General features: G+C 37.5%; 1 protein-coding gene across 8 annotated transcripts in view; it reads left to right on the top strand.

Annotated features, from left to right (window-relative positions):
• UTRN (utrophin) overlaps window positions 1–18,838 on the top strand; it is a 504,882-nt gene that overhangs the window by 328,293 nt on the left and 157,751 nt on the right. Inside the window, exon 1 of one of the 8 annotated variants that reach the window (XM_032338014.1) lies at window positions 15,058–15,494. The exons of the other annotated variants lie outside the window; for them this stretch is intronic. Coding sequence (XP_032193905.1) covers window positions 15,444–15,494 — 51 coding nt within the window. The 5' untranslated portion in view covers window positions 15,058–15,443. Of the gene's footprint in view, window positions 1–15,057; window positions 15,495–18,838 lie in introns of those variants that run through there. 8 annotated transcript variants of the gene reach the window in all.

The following is an 18,838-nucleotide window of genomic DNA, read 5'->3' as shown; positions in this document are numbered from 1 at the left end:
AAATCACTTTTATCATCCTTTTATGCCATTTTATTTATTTTATGATTTTATTTTTTTCTTTTATGCCATTTTAAGTGAACTCTAAAATTAGTACTGAAACACTTTGTCTGACTGGTTGAAATGGCTGATATTTATAAGTCACTTTGGATCCAAAGAGCCAAAATAGAGAGTTTCATAGAGGTACAATCATTTTCTAATGGAATTAGGCTTTAGGCATAAAATAATAGGGTATTCAAAATTAATGATCTCTCATCTCAGTGAGGGAGCATTTAAGAAAATATTTTATAACACATGATATTAGTTTTACCAACTGTTAATATCCTAAAAATAATCCAAGGAGATTTAGAAATGAAGAGAAAATTATGAGAGCTAGGTCTATGTTTAATTACAAATTTGGCTACATAGTAGTCATACATTTATTTTTAGAGGCCTAATTCATATTTTTTCCCCAGCAGGTTTTTTTTAGCTTTATTTTTTCCACAGTGCTTTATTAAAAAAAAATAAACGATGATTTCATAACTCTTAGTTTATCAGAGAAACTAAGTTTATCTTAATTTCAGTATATAGTGCTAATGAATTTAAATCTTGTTAGCATAGAATTAGCTAAAGGCCTGGAATTTTTTTTTTTTAAGATTTTATTTATTATTTTTGACAGAGAGAGAGCATAGGTAGGTAGAGTGGCAGGTGGAGGGAGAGGGAGAAACAGGCTGTCCACTGATGAGGAAGCCTGATACGGGGCTCGATCCCAGGACCCTGGGATCATGACCTGAGCTGAAGGCAGCCGCTTAACTGAGTCACGGAGGCGCCCCAACGGCTGGAAATTTGCCCATGCCAGTTATTGATGTCTTCTCATGTAATTTTTTTTCCCTGAGGATACTGTAGTTTAAAGAATTATATATGTCTGTCCTAATTACTATGCATAATTTTTAATGTAATAAAATTATAGACTTCCTTTTTAAAAATAGTCATAGAACTTAGATCTAAGTCATAGAACTTAGATGCTGTGTAGTTATAAAGCATTTTGTTTTGAAAATGTATTTTAATTTAATGGCTTCAGAGACAACTTCTGTATTCCTCCTTGCGCTTTGCTCCTAGTTCAACGTGGAAAGAAGGGAGGAAACCCAAGAATTTAAAAAATGATGGAAACGTGAGCCCCATAGTACAGTGGAGCTTGCAGTATGAAAGGTAGTTGATACAAGTCACCAGGGTAATTCAAGCTTAGCTCTTTGATTAGCAACAGGAAATAGAATATTCAGGGTTAGAGGAAAAGTGTAAGAATCTGAAAAAAAAAAAAAAAGAGTCAGAGAAAGCATCCTTCACGTTCGTTATCAAGAAATCTGGGCAGAACGGAGGGGCAGGGGTAGTTTAACAGTAGCAGGAAAAAAGCTGTGGGAGACTTGCAGAAAGCTATGTTTGTGATACAGTGTTTAGAGCTACTCAGAGCCTGGTTCTGACTGGCAGCAAGTGCAAGATATCCCAGGTGGCACTGACTCCTGGTGAAGGAGGTTGGGGAGAGGAAGCACGTCTTTAAAAAAATTTATGTCAAAATGGTGTTCAGTGGTCCATCGCATTGAATCAACACACCTCTATTGAAAACTTATTATTTAGCATGCGCTGGGGTGGCACATTTCTCTTATTCTTTGAACTTGAAAACCTTTTCTTGTTGATCTTTGCTATGGGTCGCTGAGCAGGTTCTGTTTTACCTGATTAAATAAATGGTAACAAGACTTAGGTTGACTTCTTCTGTTTTCCTGCACTTGCTTAATCGTTCGCTTTGTCAGACTTGCACCCCTTCCACAAGATTAAGGGAATTAGTGGTTACAGTGTCATCTAATTCTATTCGGTTTGAAAAGTTATTGAAGCATACATTTCCCTGCCTTTTTAACCTTTGTTTATTTGTTAGAAACATTATCCCTTAGGTGGAGGATGAATCAATACTTCTTTTGCCTGCAGTCCAGTAAAATCAAAGCCTTGTTTAATTTAAAATGTTATAAATCATATTCATGTTAATGTTCTTTCCTTAACATTTAATTGGAGATTTTTTCTCAATTAGCTCACCAAAATGTTACAAGGTTCCTCTGTGGCTGTCTGCTATTTGAACAGAGAGGCAACTAATTAGAATAATAGAACAGCGTGATTGTCATTCCTGCATTTTTTATGGGTTGTCTTTAAAAAGGGATTTTTTTTTAAGGAAGTTGTACCAAAAATATATTAGTAAATATTAGACCCATATTCTTCCTTAAGGCACTTTTTCACCTCATTATCCAGACACTCCTTTATTCTCTATCATAATACCAATCAAGAAATGGAATGTTTTCCCAAGTTAAGAAAACTTCTCATGCATAAAAATTCAAACTGCTAAAGCAAATATATCAGGGGATGGCTTTTAATTTGACAAAAAATCTGCATGACAAAAGAATTTCCTGAAGATTAAATATACGGGTCCTTAGAGAGCTGAGCACAGAATCAAAGAAGGTTCTAAATTTTGAACGTGTTCTTTTACGGGCACACCTGTTCCTAATATTCCTATGTAAATGGTAACTATTTACATGTGTGTCCCAAGGTGGTGGGTAGATGAAAACTGGCTTGTGAATTACTCATGTTTGGAAATGTTGGAGAAAGATCAGGATGGCTAGATCTACTCTTTGTCCAGCCAACCTCTCATCCTCCTTCATCGGCGGGGTGAGGGGAGGGGGGGGAGCAAAAATCGCATTCTAAGAAGCTCACTCCATAGAAAAAAGGAAACACTATGGGATGTTTTTTCTCTCTACTATTAGAATTTTTCTCTCTCCTATTCTAGTTCTTGATACCTTTAGGATTGATCAAATGATCAATTATTTGTCAAACGGGCAAGCAAACTGGCGTTTTAATTGGATCCTTAAAGCCCATAGGTTTCATAGCAGTCATTTCTGTGAATTGTGACTCTACTCACCCTTGTTCTTCATGAAATCAGGGAGTGGTTTTCCAGGCATTTCAGGGAGAGCAGAATGTGAGCTCCTTCAAAGTAATATTTTTATGGCATCTAGTACGTGAGCCATATAATAGATGCCCAAATAAAAGATGGCATATATTGCAATTGTTAGACTTTCTGAGGGACTTTATTGTTTAAATATCTGTTAAGAATGTAATCTTATTTATGGTAATATTATTACTACTGGTTCAACAATCTAGAAAGCGCTTACCATATGACAGAGACTATGCTAATTATTTTACTTCTGGTATTTCACTTAGTCTCAACACAAATCTATGCAATACAAGGTATTATTAAAATGCTCACTTTATATGTAAATAAGTAGATTAAAGACCGATTAGACTCTTGCCCAGGGTTAATGGGTTGACTCAGTACTTCCCACATTATCATTGACTCATCTTCTCTGTCACTGGCTCTTCCACTGTCCCCTCAGTAATAAAATTTTAAAAACTACAGTCTTTCATACATTCTTGTTATAGTGAAGATACTCCCATCATTTGTTATTTTTTAGTTATAATACATTTGTGAGCAGCACAAGCTGATGATCGGTTCCTCATTTGGGTGAAAAATTAACCAAGACCAGAAGGGAGAGACCTCAGGGGAAATAGATACAATTTTGAGATAAACACTGTTTTGTTTCAGTGTTAAAATTTAACTCTTAATACCTTTGCAGTATTTACTCAACTGTCCGTGAAAAGATAAATCTTCTACCTCATTTCACAAGAGGGCAGCACTTTCTTTTAAAATTTAAAATATGACTCTTAAAAAGTACAGTCAAGTTAACTTGTTGTCAAGAAGTTAAGCTTGAGTGGTTTACAGAAGAGGGACTAGAACCTCTCTTTGAAGAAATGTATGAGTAAGAAAAGTATGAAAATCTTTATAAAGTAACTTGGGATCCTTTCAGCAAATGGAAATATTAAAATAACGCCTGAAATTTTTTTATTTGAAAGTTGAATGAGATTAACTACTTTGGTAACTTTGTGAACATATGTGTCTGCCAAGATCATGGTTTTCTCTTCAATTGTAAAATGACATTAAGGATGTAAATTTTTAATAATTTCTAGTTATTTTTATTCCTGTTAATTAACAACTGTTAAGCAGTGATTGTATGTTTAGCATTCTATTGGTTATTTGGGGGACAAATAAATTCAACTTTTTTCGCCCTTTCTCTGAAAGAACTTGCTCCCTATTGGGGTTGGAGGGAAGATAAATCGACAAAACAACCTGTAAACAAATCAAGGCAGGCTGTAAGAAATATAGAGGATAACAGTGCAGCAGGAGAAAGAGGAGTGCTATTAATAGGAAGTTGTTCAATTAAAGCTTTAGCACAAGGCTTTGAGCAGAGCAGGGAAACTGAACTGGACCTTGTTGACTAGATGAAATTTCCATGGATAGAAAAAAGGGAGGCTATTGTTGAAGAGAAGAGAATCCTATCAGTGGAGAAAAAGTAGAGCATGTCTTGGAGAACGTTAGAAAGGCATATCCTTGAGAATATTGTGAAGAAATCATGCCTGGCATGTATAGTGAGGCCACTAGCCATATGTAACAACATTAAAATTAAAATTAACGAAAATTAAACAGTTACAATTTAGTTTCTCAGGAATGCCTGAATGGCTCAGTCTTTTTACGTGTCTACCTTCATCTTGGGTCATGAACTCAGGGTCCTGGGACCGAGCCCCACATTGGGCTCCCTGCTCAGAGGGGAGCCTGCTTCTTCTCCCTCTACTTCCCCCCACTGCTTGTGCTCTCTCTCTGTCAAATAAATAAAATCTTTTTAAAGAAATTTAGTTCTTCAATCACTCTAGCTACATTTCAAGTATTCAATAGCCGTCCTACTCTTTGGGGCATCAAAGATAGAGAACATTTTCATCATCACAGAAAGTTCTATTAGATAGTGCTCCATTATAGTTCAGATATTTTTGCACTGGGATATGAAGAACATTGAAGAAGGGTAAAGGCCTGATATGGTAGTATCAAAAACTTTTGGGTTTTAAGCTGTAAGCAGAGAATGAGCTTTTTATTTATTATTGTTGCATGCTTTCTGTGGACCAAACACAGTTTGCCAGATATAAGGATATTGTATACATGTTCTAAAAAAGTCATAGTTAATTTGCATTTGAAATCAGCTATTACTGTACTAGTTTTATAGATGAAACAATAGAGGAGGAGATAAAATACGTAGGTTTTTGATTAGTTTTTGGAGAGAATTTGGTTTGTCATGCTAATTGGAAACAGTAAAGAATTTGAGGAGAGAGAGCTTCAAGAAGTGTGGCTTCAATCAATTCTGTTAGGAGGGGAGTGACAGAACTATAGCAAGAGGGTACCAAACAATATGAAGACGTTTTGATATTTAAAGAGTTGGTCACTGAAGTATATTGGTTATTCCAAGTTGTGTGAAGTCTTAACATTTTATGAGCTTAATATACAGGTATATTCATATCCAATGACTATTTTTTGGTTGTCCACTATGTGTCAGGGACTGTTGTCATCTCTGGCGGTGCATCAGTGAACAAAATGGGAAGGGTATTGTTATTTCAGGAACCACTTCGCTAACGTGATGGATATTTTATTACTTAATATTGCTTTTTAATAATTTGTGATCAGTGATGAACTTTTTTATAATATGTGTATTTGTTTTTAAAATTGTGCTGCTAATAATAGCCAGTGTTAAAAGTTATGAGCATTTTGGTGAACATATATGCGAATATTAAGAGAACATACACATGCTTCTCAAAATAATTTGTTGTAATAATATAGTTATCAGAGTTTTTATTAATTTAGGGGTAATATATGAAAACACTCCTGGTAATGCATAGAATCGTATTAAAGTCTCAGTTGTGCTGTAATTAAAATTATCCAACTGTCAATGAATTTTTGTTGAAACTAATGACCTATCAACTATATGGTGCTGGTGAATGTCTTTCTTGATGAGAGTATTTGAGTGTTTGCTGAAGTGTGAGAGGTTCATTTTACAAAGTAAAATCAAAGTCTAGACAAGGGTTTGAGTGTCTTTTTCTGGGTCAGGCAGCTGGATAAGTGTTATTACAGATCAAATCACAACCCAGGTCTCTTAACTGTGAGTATTGTTGTTTCTTATTTATGCCTTGAAAGATATAATATATTAGGGCTGGGATGTAATAATATAAATAAGTTAGTTCATAACATTATTGTTTTCTCACATTATTAAGATGGTTCTACATTGCTTTTCAGACTATTCTAGTAGTAGTAGTAGGATCTGATTCATAATTTCTTTTTTTTTTAAGATTTAATTTATTATTTGACAGACAGACGTCACAAGTAGGCAGAGAGGCAGGCAGAGAGAGAGGGGGAAGCAGGCTCCCTGCTGAGCAGAGAGCCCAATGTGGGGCTCGATCCCAGGACCCTGAGATCATGACCTGAGCCAAAGGCAGAGGCTTTAACCCACTGAGCCACCCAGGTGCCCCTGATACAGAATTTCTAATGAGAAAGTTATGTTCTAATGACATAAGTTCTTGTCATTCTGAGCCATAATCATTTTCTATAAGAATATGTAGTATTGACTGAAAGGTAGTTAAGAGGCATTTAAAAAAAATATATGCTATAGCTAATCAGAGCAACCAATGGCTCTGGGAGTGGGAATAAAGATGGGTGGGATGAGGGGCGCCTGCGTGGCTCAGTGGGTTAAGCCTCTGCCTTCGGCTCAGGTCATGATCTCAGGGTCCTGAGATCAAGCCCCACATCGGGCTCCCTGCTCAGCGGGGAGGCTGCTTCCCTTCCTCTCTCTCTCTGCCTGCCTCTCTTCCTACTTGTGATCTCTGTCTGTCAAATAAATAAATAAAATCTTTAAAAAAAAAAAAAAGATGGGTGGGATGAGTCAAAGAATATAGAAATTCCTCAATATTTGTAGCAACATTTAGATTGCATTTAAATTTTCTAAATTTGTTTCATATTTTCCAGTGCTATGCTGTCTTTGTAGCATCCTTAATAACATGCATCATGTTTTGAATCTACTAATTAATGGCAGGCTTTTAACTTATGAGTGTGTAGTTGGTTTTCGCACATTGCCAACAGTCATCCTAGTGATCAATAAGTCTAGTCATCAAGATGTGTTACAAGTGTGGTAAAAGAGGAATTATAATTGAAAAATGAAATCAGTTTTATTATGTGGCTCTCATCAGTTACAAAGGTATTTCTGATGTGATATTTTAAAAATATTTGTACAGTAGCAACATCACTTGAATATTTGTTCAGCTTCCCAAGCTTACCATTTTGTTGCCCGTACCTGTCCTAGAAGCATAAATACTAGTTCAGTATTGTGCTTTTGAAGTCTCTATTACATTGTATTCATTCCATATTTTTTATATTAAAGTTAAAACACCTGCCAGATCAAATTCTGGATTTGTCTAAATTCAATTAATTAACATAGTATATTATTAGTTTCAGAGGTAGATTTCAGTGGTTCATCAGCTGCATATAACATCCAGTGCTCATTACATCACCTGCAAGTTCTGGATTTAAATTGTCCTTCAGATTCCTGGGTTTGGCAAAGTTAAAGTAGAACTAGAGATTATAAACCTCTCTCTGTTACTGGAAATGGTCCTAAAGAAAAATGTACCTGAACTCAGTGTCTGACATCTCCCTTTGTTAGAGCAGTCTTCACAACACATGAATCATACTTCTCTGGACATGAAAAGCAGGGCTGCCTTCAGACTGTTTTCTCTCTAGCTACTATAACTTAGATCCATGAACGAAACTGCTAATTGTATTGCGCCATCTCTGCAGTCAGTATAAACCCGACACTCAGCCAGCCCCCTAGGTTGGATTACATAGCTCAGATTAAAAGAAGAAATGATGCTTCAAAAATTGCCTTCAAAATAAAGGAAACAAGATGGGATCGGGAGGGAGACAAACCATAAGTGACTCTTAATCTCACAAAACAAACTGAGGGTTGCTGAGGGGAGGGGGGTCAGGAGAGGCGATGGGGTTGTGGACATTGGGGAGGGTATGTGCTATGGTGAGTGCTGTGAAGTGTGTAAACATGGTGATTCACAGACCTGTACCCCTGGGGACAAAAATATATGTTTATTAAAAAAATTAATAATAATTTTTAAAAAATTGCTTTCAACAAACTAGGCTAGATATTCTTTTGTGGGTATATGTCGGTTGACTTTTATAAACATACCCCAAAATTATATACCATAGAATATCGAGTGTTAGATAACAGAGAGAGGTACAAGTTTCCTTGGAAAGAGAATAGTTTGAATTGCATACTGCCTTTTTTAGACACAGTTATTATTTAAGTAAGCCAGAGTCACTAGTTATTGAGTAACTTACAAGAACAAAAAGGCTTTGTCTCCTTTTTGAAAAAGTTTACCATTGACAAGCCTACTGCTGTGGAAGGCTTATTTCTATTGAGAGCTGATTTGGTAGAATGTCAGACCATCTGGCACCTCAGAACTTCTGAAACTTTCCAAAGCAAAAATGATTGTCCATGGTGGCATTTTCAAATCTAATTATGCCACCATTAAAAAAAAAATAGATATTTACCCAGGAAGATAAAAATGTATTTTCGCTGGGAATTTCCCATCTATTTATTGACTTAATTTTGTATGGAAAAAAGTATCATGTGCTTGTGATGAACTTCTCATGCACTATAAAATACTGAACATGTCCTGTTCAAAACACTCAGATCTCTAGTCCCTCTCTCAGAGGTGACTATCATTGCTGTCTTCTTCACACATCTTTCCAGAGATATCATCTGTGTTTCATATAATCTACCTTTGCATAACTGTATCGCGCCTCCCCACCCCCTGTTTTGGCTATATATACATATCCTATATACTAACATATTATTTAAGATTATTTCTTATGAGCACATAGAAACTATCTGCCTCTTTTCCATCGTGGCACAGCATTCCATTGTGGGAAATCTGCCATAATTTATTTACATAGTTGTCTACTGATGGACATTTAGATGGTCTTGACCTTTTTGCCCTATCAGATAGGACTTAGCATCCTTGTAGCTGTATCTGTACACATATTTGCAAATTAGATTCCTAGGGTTAGAATTTCTGGCTCACAGTTTATATAATTGTAATGTTTTTTTGTTTGTTTGTTTGTTTTTTGTTTTTTTTAAAGATTTTATTTATTTATTTGACAGACAGAGATCCCAAGGAGGCAGAGAGGCAGGCAGAGAGAGGTGGAAGCAGGCTTCCCGCTGAGCAGAGAGCCCGATGTGGGGCTCGATCCCAGGACCCTGGGACCATGACCTGAGCCGAAGGCAGAGGCTTTAACCCACCGAGCCACCCAGGCGCCCCTATAATTGTAATGTTTGATAAATATTGCTAAATTATCCCCCAGCCCCCATTTGGCAGATTTTTAAAAAGTCAATTCTGTTGCTTCTGATAATCTCCAGGAAATGTAATGGCTCAATTTAGTTCTATCAAACATAGGAATTCTTCATTCTGTGATCAGCCTATTGATTTCATTATGAACTACATAATACATTGCCGGGGCTCACTTTCTATCTAGTACTTTATCGAAAACTTTCAGAGAATAAACAAAGACATAATGTAGAACTCATCACTCAGAGTAAACATATGAAGGAAGTGAGATAAAAGCACAGAAAGTCAATATAACTAAGGATACTCAGGGATAAAAAGATGATAGACTGTCTTTTGGAGGAGCCATATTTGTAAGTCCGAATGGTTCAAGTGATAAATGTATGGGCAGGTTATTGGTGAGACTAGTGAAGGTGTCATGGTGCGGGAGTCCAAGAGAGTTTGTGGTGTGATTTGGCAGAGAATTCCAAGATGGATGCTAAGCCGGGAGATGGCAGGATCCTGGAGCAGTGTTGAAGCAGGAACTATGCTCTGAATGAACTGGCCTTCAGGCATCAGAAAAGCCGCTCTCCTTAGGATGACACACAGAATCATAGCTGGTGTCACTGGGTCAGTGTGAGCTTCCTCTGGGTTCACTTAACGCCCAGTTCCTTCAGTACATATCCACATTACAGGGGTCACGCCCTCCTGGGAATAGTATCAGTTTTTTACTCGTGAGTAAAAATAGCACCTACGATTTTGATTCATCTTGACATGTTCACTATTACTAAAATTTGTATTTTAATTTTGGCTCTAATTTTCTAAATCTGGATAGCTGAAGAAAATTAGAAAAGCCTTTACAAAACCATTAGAAAACCTGTAAGAACTTTCTCCAAAGCCCTTTATGATTTAGTTGCATATCCCACAAGCTTCTGCTGTCAATAGACATCTGGAATTACAAGGCTTGGCTGCCTGGGATGGTTTTACTCTTGTCTGATGCTGCATATTTTTTAGGAAGGATATGGTTTTGAAACATTAACTTGTCTTGGCATTATTTTTAGTCACCTAATAAGGAGCTCTCTGAACCATTAAATATTTAGAAGTTTGCTGAAGGATGACCCCTGCACCTGGTTGGCTAATTCAGAAGCAGATCAGCTGGCATTTCTCTTTCTCAACCTTACCTCACCCATCCACTCCCCTTAAAAAGAAAAAGCTCTTTGTGCCTTTTAAAATGTCTTGTAGAATCTTCTGGCTGTGGATTATGGAAATAAAAAAAGGATCGTATCTTTTTTCCTGCGAAGTATAATTTTTATTTCCCAACGGCCACCTGTAAAATTATCAGAATAGATGACATTATTGAAGAGATGAACATTAAAAATAATTCTTTGTGTACAAAGCATATCGCCTGAACTTTCTGGGATAAAAGGAGAGTTCCGCCTTTCATCAGGGGGCTCTGGCCTCCATTTTAGGTTGAACCTTCTGCCCTTTAGGGCTGTATATTACTTTAAATGGCTACCAGCTGACAGACTTGGTTGCGGGCTGATGTTAGCTAGAGAGCTGTAATGCATTGAGTAGACGCGTCTGAGTAGAACTACAGCAGCAGCAGACAAGGAATTGAAATCTCAGACCATGATTCGGGTCTTGCAGCTATTTTATTTCTGAATTTAAACCCTGAGTTAGAAGAGTTGGGAAAAGGAGAATTGTGTATGTTCTTTTCAAAGGCATTATAATCCGGATCTTTCCTTAAGTCCAAATGAATTTATAACAAGGACATTTTTATCCCCATGCCTGGAGCTCTTGATTTGGAATGAAGCCATGATGTGCTGATTCATTTGTAATCACCTATTGACCTCCATATGCTTCACTTTAGAGGTTCCCAAGAAGCTTTTTCCCCCTTTTCTTTTTATTCTTTATGTTGACCAACGTAAAGAGAAATCCATTAGGTTTGGGATAGAAAAGATACTTTATGTATCTTTACGGTTTTTAAAACTCTGAACTCTTATGTTTAGACTACGGGTAACTGCTCTGTTTGCTTATATTTGACTGAACCCTAGAGAATGTCTTACTGCCTTTATGAAATTGCGAAATAAGTAAGTCATCTTTTAATAAATTAAGTGAAATATAGTTTTTAGACATAAAAAGTTTTTAATTAGCTTTGCCTTTGAAAATTTTTGCCAGAACCATATATATATGTGTATATATACATACATATGTACACACACATACATATATTATATACATATATACATATATGCATGTATGTATGTATATACATATGTATGTATGTATATACATATGTATGTATGTATATACATACACATATACATATATTTAGCTCTTTTTATTTTGGCAATGGAATGTGATTTTATTAAGTAATTTAGATTTAGATTTTACTGATCCCATTGTTGAGTTTTCCTGTATAACGTGTGCTTCCTCGTGGAATTGCATGTCCGTGTTTGGGACATGGCTTATTTAGGTGGAGAAGCCTGGCTCAGTGTTGATCTGCTGTGGGGATTGGCAGTATTGTGTTTTTTTCCACCTCTTGAGGACTAGTGTACAATTTACTTGCACACTAGTTTAGACTGGCCAAATGTCACTACTTCAAATTTCATCATCCAATTTACTAAGTCTCTCTAGTGATAGACTGCTTTCACTGGAAGCCTCTATTTTTTTGTGTTGATGATTGCAGGATTATAGGGGATAATGTATCAAAGAAGTACTTGCTAAAAATAGAAATGGCTGTGGAGATTGGAGATGTAAGGTGTGTTAGCAAGATGGTATTTTGTATACAGAGTTTAAACTGAGAAAGTGTTTTTATTTACAGATATCAAACAAATAACAGTAAAATGTGCTTACAGTTATACAAACAATTAACTTTTATATTTTACAAGTCTTACGTCTAATGTGTCACTCATTTATCAAAGAGCGTAGCACTTCTGACTAATATATTACAGTTTAGCTATTTGAATTTTATAGAATATTTTTGAATTTTTTACATAAACAATTTGTCTTTAAAACTTTATATTTTTAATGCCAATTACATGTCAATAAAATAATATTTTAGTTGCTTTTCAGTGTTTTAGTGAGACTATAGTTATGCTCTTATTAAAATTGGCTGAGAATTAACTTTTTTTTCCTTTTGAATGGTTCCATATGGATCCACTGAGTATTTTTTTCCCCTTTTCCTCCCAAAGAGGGTGTCATCATAGCCAAGTTTATCAGTAGCTTAGTTTTTGATATTTTATAACTGTAATTCGGGAGCTTTATTTATGCATTTGAGCAGAGGATGTCTGTTCTAAGAATGGGCGTCAGGCATTTACAGGGATGGTCAGAGAAGCTAGCCCTTGGTATAGAGACTGACTTCTGGACACTCCACTTTAGAATTAATTCCAGGTGGAAACAGACTCTTCCCCTCTTTCTTTATCCTCTCTTTGTCTCCTCCAGGACACGGATACTTGTCATGCTTTGGGGAAGGTTCCCTAATATGCAAGGTGATGCTTCTTTTCCCTGATAAAATTCGCCTGTCTAAAGAGAGAGGATATTTGGAGTTCTAATTACCTGATCATTCTTGCTCTGGTATAAGGACACTTTAAATATAAGATTCACTTTAGAGAAAGACTGTGGTATTCTCTGTTGTTCCACAGAGTTTTTATTTAATTCATTCTTCTGATATGTGCACGGGGGGATTGCATGTTTGCACGTGTCTCTGATCACAATCATCCAGCACCCTGGGTGGTAGTTGGAAGTTTGCCCAGCTGAGGAAGATTGTTCTTTTTCGCTCTCTCCTTTATTTATTTATTTTTGTGGTGGTGGTGCTGCTGGTGATGGTGGTGCTGGTCGTTCCTTTTGTCTTGTATTTATGTAAAAAGTTTATTTGTTGCTGCTGAAAGCTCTCAGCATGTGGCTCCAGAGCCCTCACAGATCTGGGTCAGCCTGGTCAGTTTCTGTATAAGTTTCTCTGCTCCCTTCCTGATGATTGGTCTTCATGCTGATGTCAATGCTTTTTTGACACAGACCACACAGATTAATTTTGCATATCATACTTGTTTCTGAAATTAATAGTGCGTGTGTCTAAATCTGAATTGGGCAGTTTGAGGTGAAATACATTCTGCTAGAAATCTTATAACGCCATGTCTCCCTAGAGACATGTTGGTTTTATGAATTAACGATGAAAATATTTTAAAAGCTTGTTAAATTTTGTATAGATTCGCATATGTAAAACACATGCTATGGAAATACTGATATGAAAATGAGCTGGGACTGAAAGGGAAAGAAAAGTTGTTTGCAAATCCAAAAAACAATAACCATATTGTATATTGTTCTCCATAGGGTTTTGGTTTTTTTTCCGTTGTTATTCGAATCTCTTTCTCCCTATGATCGAGTGCTAACAATTTTGATATTTAAGTAATTCAAATAGTCTTTTAGGAGATACATATTCTAATTTCAGGCTTTTTTTTTTCATTTGCTCTATGCCCTGATGCAAAAAGTAAACTTAGTTATTTAGTAAGTTTAGTTAACTTAGTTAACTAAGTTAACTTAGTAAGATTAACATCATTCCTTGTGTGATCATGTCACCTTTAAGAACATTATGTATATTTATGACGAATTTCTTCACACCATGAGAGAAATATATTTCATATGGACATATCTGTCAGACTTTTATTGGTATACTAAGTAGCTATGTAAGGCAAAAAACTAAACCACATTTTTGCCTTGGAATGATGTCCTTAGTAGCAGTGCTGAGAAAGTATCATTTGGATTGAACTTTTTCTTTTAAAGCAATAACACTTAAAAATTTACAGAAGTGTTTTTGTGAGTGGCAGTAAAAATATAACATCAAAATTTAACATTGGAAGTAATTGGTTATTACTCACATTTTGGGTATTTTCACTTAGATTTTTATTTCAGAAATAAGCAAATTCTCCACGTGAAAACAGTCTGAGTGCCTTTTAGTAGTATCCGTGAGATAAACTTTCCTACCAAGTATTTTCCCCATCCCTTTCCTGTCCAAACCTTTTTAGAAATAGTACAGCTGACCACACATATTGTATTTGGTGTTTCACGTTGTTTTGTACCCCCCCCCTTTATTTTCATGGGTGGGCTCTAGAGTGAAATATAGATCCCATGATCTGTTGGGGGACCGAGACAATTGGAGAGATACCACAGGGCAGTTTGGGGAAGGGAGGCCTCCAGGAAGTGGGAGTGAGCTTTGCTTCAAACTGTGTGAAGGGCGGTGGAAGGGAGGATGCTGATTAAAACAATAAACAAGTGTTGGAAGGAGAAGTGGATTACCACACCGCTGTCAGATACGTGAGGGGACCCGCGAAGCCGCCTCCCACTGCCCTCCCCTGCAGCAAAGAGGGGGGCTGGTAGATCTGTTGCGGGAACTTCTCTCCGGACAGACAGAACAACTTTCAAACAACTTAGTTCTCTTGCACTGACAGCATCCCTTAGGCACAGCCTGACCTAGGGAAACGGACTGAAACTAGCTTGGTGGTTGCCATAGCAACGCAGGCTGCGGTGTCTGGGAGAGTCAAGCTGGTGTGGCCTCTTGTCCCCGGTTTGGGTGTTTCTTCAGACAAGAGTACACGCCTTGCTGTTCGAACTCTACATAAGTCATGCTCTTTGAAAACTGGCTCTTTACCCAGGACTTTTTTTTTTTTCTTTTTTCTTTCTGAAACCAGTCTGAATGGAGGAAGTTGGTAATACTTGGCTTTTTTTTTTTTTTTTTTTTTGCCTTCTCTCATGCAAGTTTCCAGGATATAGCTTCTTTTTGCTGTGTGTAATTGAGACCAAACTCTAAGCCTGGGGCCCAGGAGAGAACAGTTGTGGGCTGCAGGTCATTAGTGAGGTGAGCACAAGGGAATCCTGGGCTTCCCAGAGAAAAAGGAGACCATGCCAGCCTCGTGGAACAGAGCAACCAGAAATTATAGAAGCAGGTCTGTTCCTTGCGAACTCCGAAGTCCATGAAAAGACGGACCCACGGTGGGGTGGCTAAAATGTCCCAGCGCAAGCTGCTGCTGCTCATGGACCATAGCTCAAAGGCAAGGCTTGTAAAGGATTTTACAAAGGATTTTAAAGTATAGCCAGAAAAGATACGGATTTTAGAAGTTAAAAGCTGTTGTCGGAAGGAAGTTCGCCGGAAAGATGTAGGCTTCAAGGGCTACTGGACGATGATTGGTTTGAACTTCAGCTTACGGGAATTGCTGACAAAATTTGAAAAGGTATGCAGAACGTGGACTTCATGAATGTACCTTTTTTTCTTCCTTGTCTGTTTTTTTATAACTATGCGTTTTCATGGTAGTCTAGTGACTGTTCGGTTATTTAATTTCTAAGGCATATTTGATTTGATATCCTCTTTTACATTTTTTTTTTTTTAAACTAAAGAGCAAGTTAGCAATTCTTTCCTTTGGTCAGGAGGGCTTCTCATGATGCCTGTCAGTTTTAGAATTCCACATCAGAAGAGATCCTTTGTACTCAAGTCGACTGGTAATTTAATTGAAAGTTATTTTGGAAAGAAAAAAAAAAAACCCAGTAACAACACTGGGTTTTCATGCCAAAGTCTGACTTCATCAGGCATGGGTTCTGTTTTCCAGACCCCTCAGGTTTCTCTCCCTGCAGTTGGTGGAGCACTGCCTTTCCCAGCCTGCTTTCTGAAGATTCAGTGCTGAGCTGGGAGATGATACCTCCCTGTGACAAGGGCACATCCGTTCTTAAACGTTTTCTTTTTTATTTCTGAGTGTCTGTTTTAGATGTGGAGTGCTTGCATGCACTGTGAAGCTTTAACGCTTGGATCATTAATTTTGCACTTAGTTCTTTTTTTCCGTAGGAAAGTTCTTGGCACACTCTAGGATTGAGCCCAGCTTGCCAAAGCTACCTTACATTTATAGTTAAACAAAACAGAAAACCTCAACGTGCTGCTCATGGGCTCCTGCCCTTCCTTAGCCTGTGGATGCCAAGCACTTATCTTCTTTCAACTTCCAATATGGAAAGAAAAAGAAAGAAGTGAAATGATTTCACTGTGTACATAAATCAATTATTTATCAGTTGTTAAAGATGTGCTCAGTGGCTTTCACTGTGAATACCCCATGGTTCGTTACAAGTACAAATATAAGCGAGACTATACTGAGTCATTAAAGAATCATGGGCTTTTTTTTTTTTTTTTTAAATGAAACTGCAATTGCCAGAGGGAAAAGGTATAAAACCATGTCATTTGAAAAATTTAGAAGCTTTTCCAAAACAATCACAGTCATTGCTTCCCTCCTGGTGATAGAAACAGTGTAGTGGGAAGAATGTGGAGAAAGAGGAATGTAGCTTCTCCTGGCTGGAAGCCCCCCCATCTCTCCTGCACCCCAACTGTAGTAGTAAGGATTGCAACACAGGGCGCACTTTGACCTCTTGCTTTAATATGTTGTTAAGCACCTAAATTCCTGAGAATAGGGATGGTTTCCCCTTGCTCACCACTTAAAAGGGTCAGAGGAGGGAGAGAATAACTTTTTTTATGGCAGCTGGGAACAGCAGGTGACAAACTTTATGACCATAAAGAGGTCTGCTAGCTTGGTTTGTATAGTTTTGTCTGTTTCTTCCTAAAAAGGTATAGGGCATATGTTACATGAATAATTCATTACATAGACCCCCTGAGAGGCAGTAATTGTAGGCAATAGCTGGACTTTGTATTGTAATTGCGGCTATTAGTCTTAAAAGCCTAGGTCAGATACCAGAGGTTAGTAGCCTGCCTCAGTCTTCTGGCCATTTTATTGGCAAAGCTACATGTACTGGACATATTAGTATATTTCCTCTCTAACTCCCAAATCTTACTATCTGCTTATTTCTTATTCTTATTTTAGTAGTTGAGTTGACAGTAAAAGAGGTCTGCTGGCTTATTCCTATCAAAAGCTTGATTTGGGCATTTTTTTTTTTTAATTTTTTTGGCGACAAAGGCAAATTCAAAGAAACAATCCTGCTGCCATTCACAACCCGAAGTTCTCCATGTATGTTTACTTTTGTGTTAGACGCCTTTGTAAAAATCTATGTAAGCGTTTATCTCTTCGCCGTATTTCATTTGTAGAAAGTTGTCATACATGAATATATTTTTCTTCAAGTCAAGTATTTAAAAAAATCCTTTGTGTATTTTCACAAAAGCGGTCTCTTATAGCCTTTGCTGCACTGATTCGTTGCCAGGAAAACTGGTGTTATGGAAAGGTACCTCTACTTCACACCTCTCAAATACAGCTGCCTCCCTTCCCCCAGCTCTGAAAGCAATAATGCCATTTTTAGGGAAGGACCAAAGCCGACTGCTGTAATGCAAAAGCCACATTATACCTTCAGAAGCTGAAGAACAGTCCTTCCTTGGATCTTTTACTCTCAATTCCTTTAGACCTGTTTTTTTTTTTTCCCTCTCTATTAGTGATCTGCTTCTTTTATTATTATTATTGTCATTATTATTGTGATGTGATGTTAGTCACCGTACAGTACATCGTTAGTTTTGATGTAGTTAGTGTTCCATGATTCATTGTTTGTGAGAAAATATGGACTGTAGTGATTTAGCACTTCTATGTCAGTGGTTAATATTCTGCAGTCTGACGTTTAGGATATCATAGCCAAAACGTCATTTTACTGTGTTCCTGAAGCCATTGCAGGCTGTAAGAACACAAGGGTCAGAAGTTGGGATGTGATGGGTCTTCCAATGATGGTTAATCTGAAAAACTGTAGACTGCTCAGTAATTGAAGTTTCCAAATGACCGCAGATCTTCACAGTAACGTCAAGACAGAATGTTGTGAGAGCAATTGAAAGGGGGAATTATGGTTGACATTTTTGAATTTTAAAGAAATCCAGTGGTCTTGTGATTTATGTTGGTTATCCATTCATACATGAGTATTTGGCACGTGATTGCAGTCTGTATTTTGGTTACCTAATCTCAAGACGGATGATGCCAGGACTGTTCTCCAGCATAGGCGGGGTGGACAGATTACACTCGGTACTCATTCCTCATCTCTTAGAACCAGAAAAAGGAATGCTGAGCTTCCCTGGGAATCCAGAAGGCAGGAGGCATTCTCTACTGTTCCCTCAAAGTGACACCTCACCAGGGATCAGGAAATCCCAGCTGACAGAAACCATGGGTACCCCAGAAGGGTCCTAAAGGGGAGTTTGAGACTGGAACTTCTTACCAAGGGAGGATGACCTTGTGGCAAGATATGATTGCCAGCAAGCAGGCCCTTTTCATCTAGCCAAGTGAGGAGGGGGAAAGTCTGTGACCACATGCACAGCGATTATCAGGCCAGACTCACAGCTGACTGGGCACAGAAAGCTGGTCCACCAGAGCACCCCTCTGAAGTCCTCCCTGTGGGTTGGTTTTAGTGCCCCCCTCCCGATTTTAGTGAATGAATTTTCTCCTTGAAAGTACTTCACAAAGGAAGTATCTGATGGTTTCAGTGCCCAATTCTACTGTCATACTTGAGCTATTTGCATTGTGTACTGTCCCTTGTATTTACTTAGCAGTCACAGAGGATAGAGTAATGGACAGTTGTAGCTCAGTGACATTTTGAGTGACTGTTGTCTTTTATTAAT

This window comes from Mustela erminea, chromosome 4 (genome assembly GCF_009829155.1).
Source record: "Mustela erminea isolate mMusErm1 chromosome 4, mMusErm1.Pri, whole genome shotgun sequence".
In the NCBI taxonomy this organism is placed as follows: Eukaryota; Metazoa; Chordata; class Mammalia; order Carnivora; family Mustelidae; genus Mustela; species Mustela erminea.
Note: the sequence above shows the minus strand (reverse complement) of the source record. Positions and strands in the feature narration are given on the sequence as shown.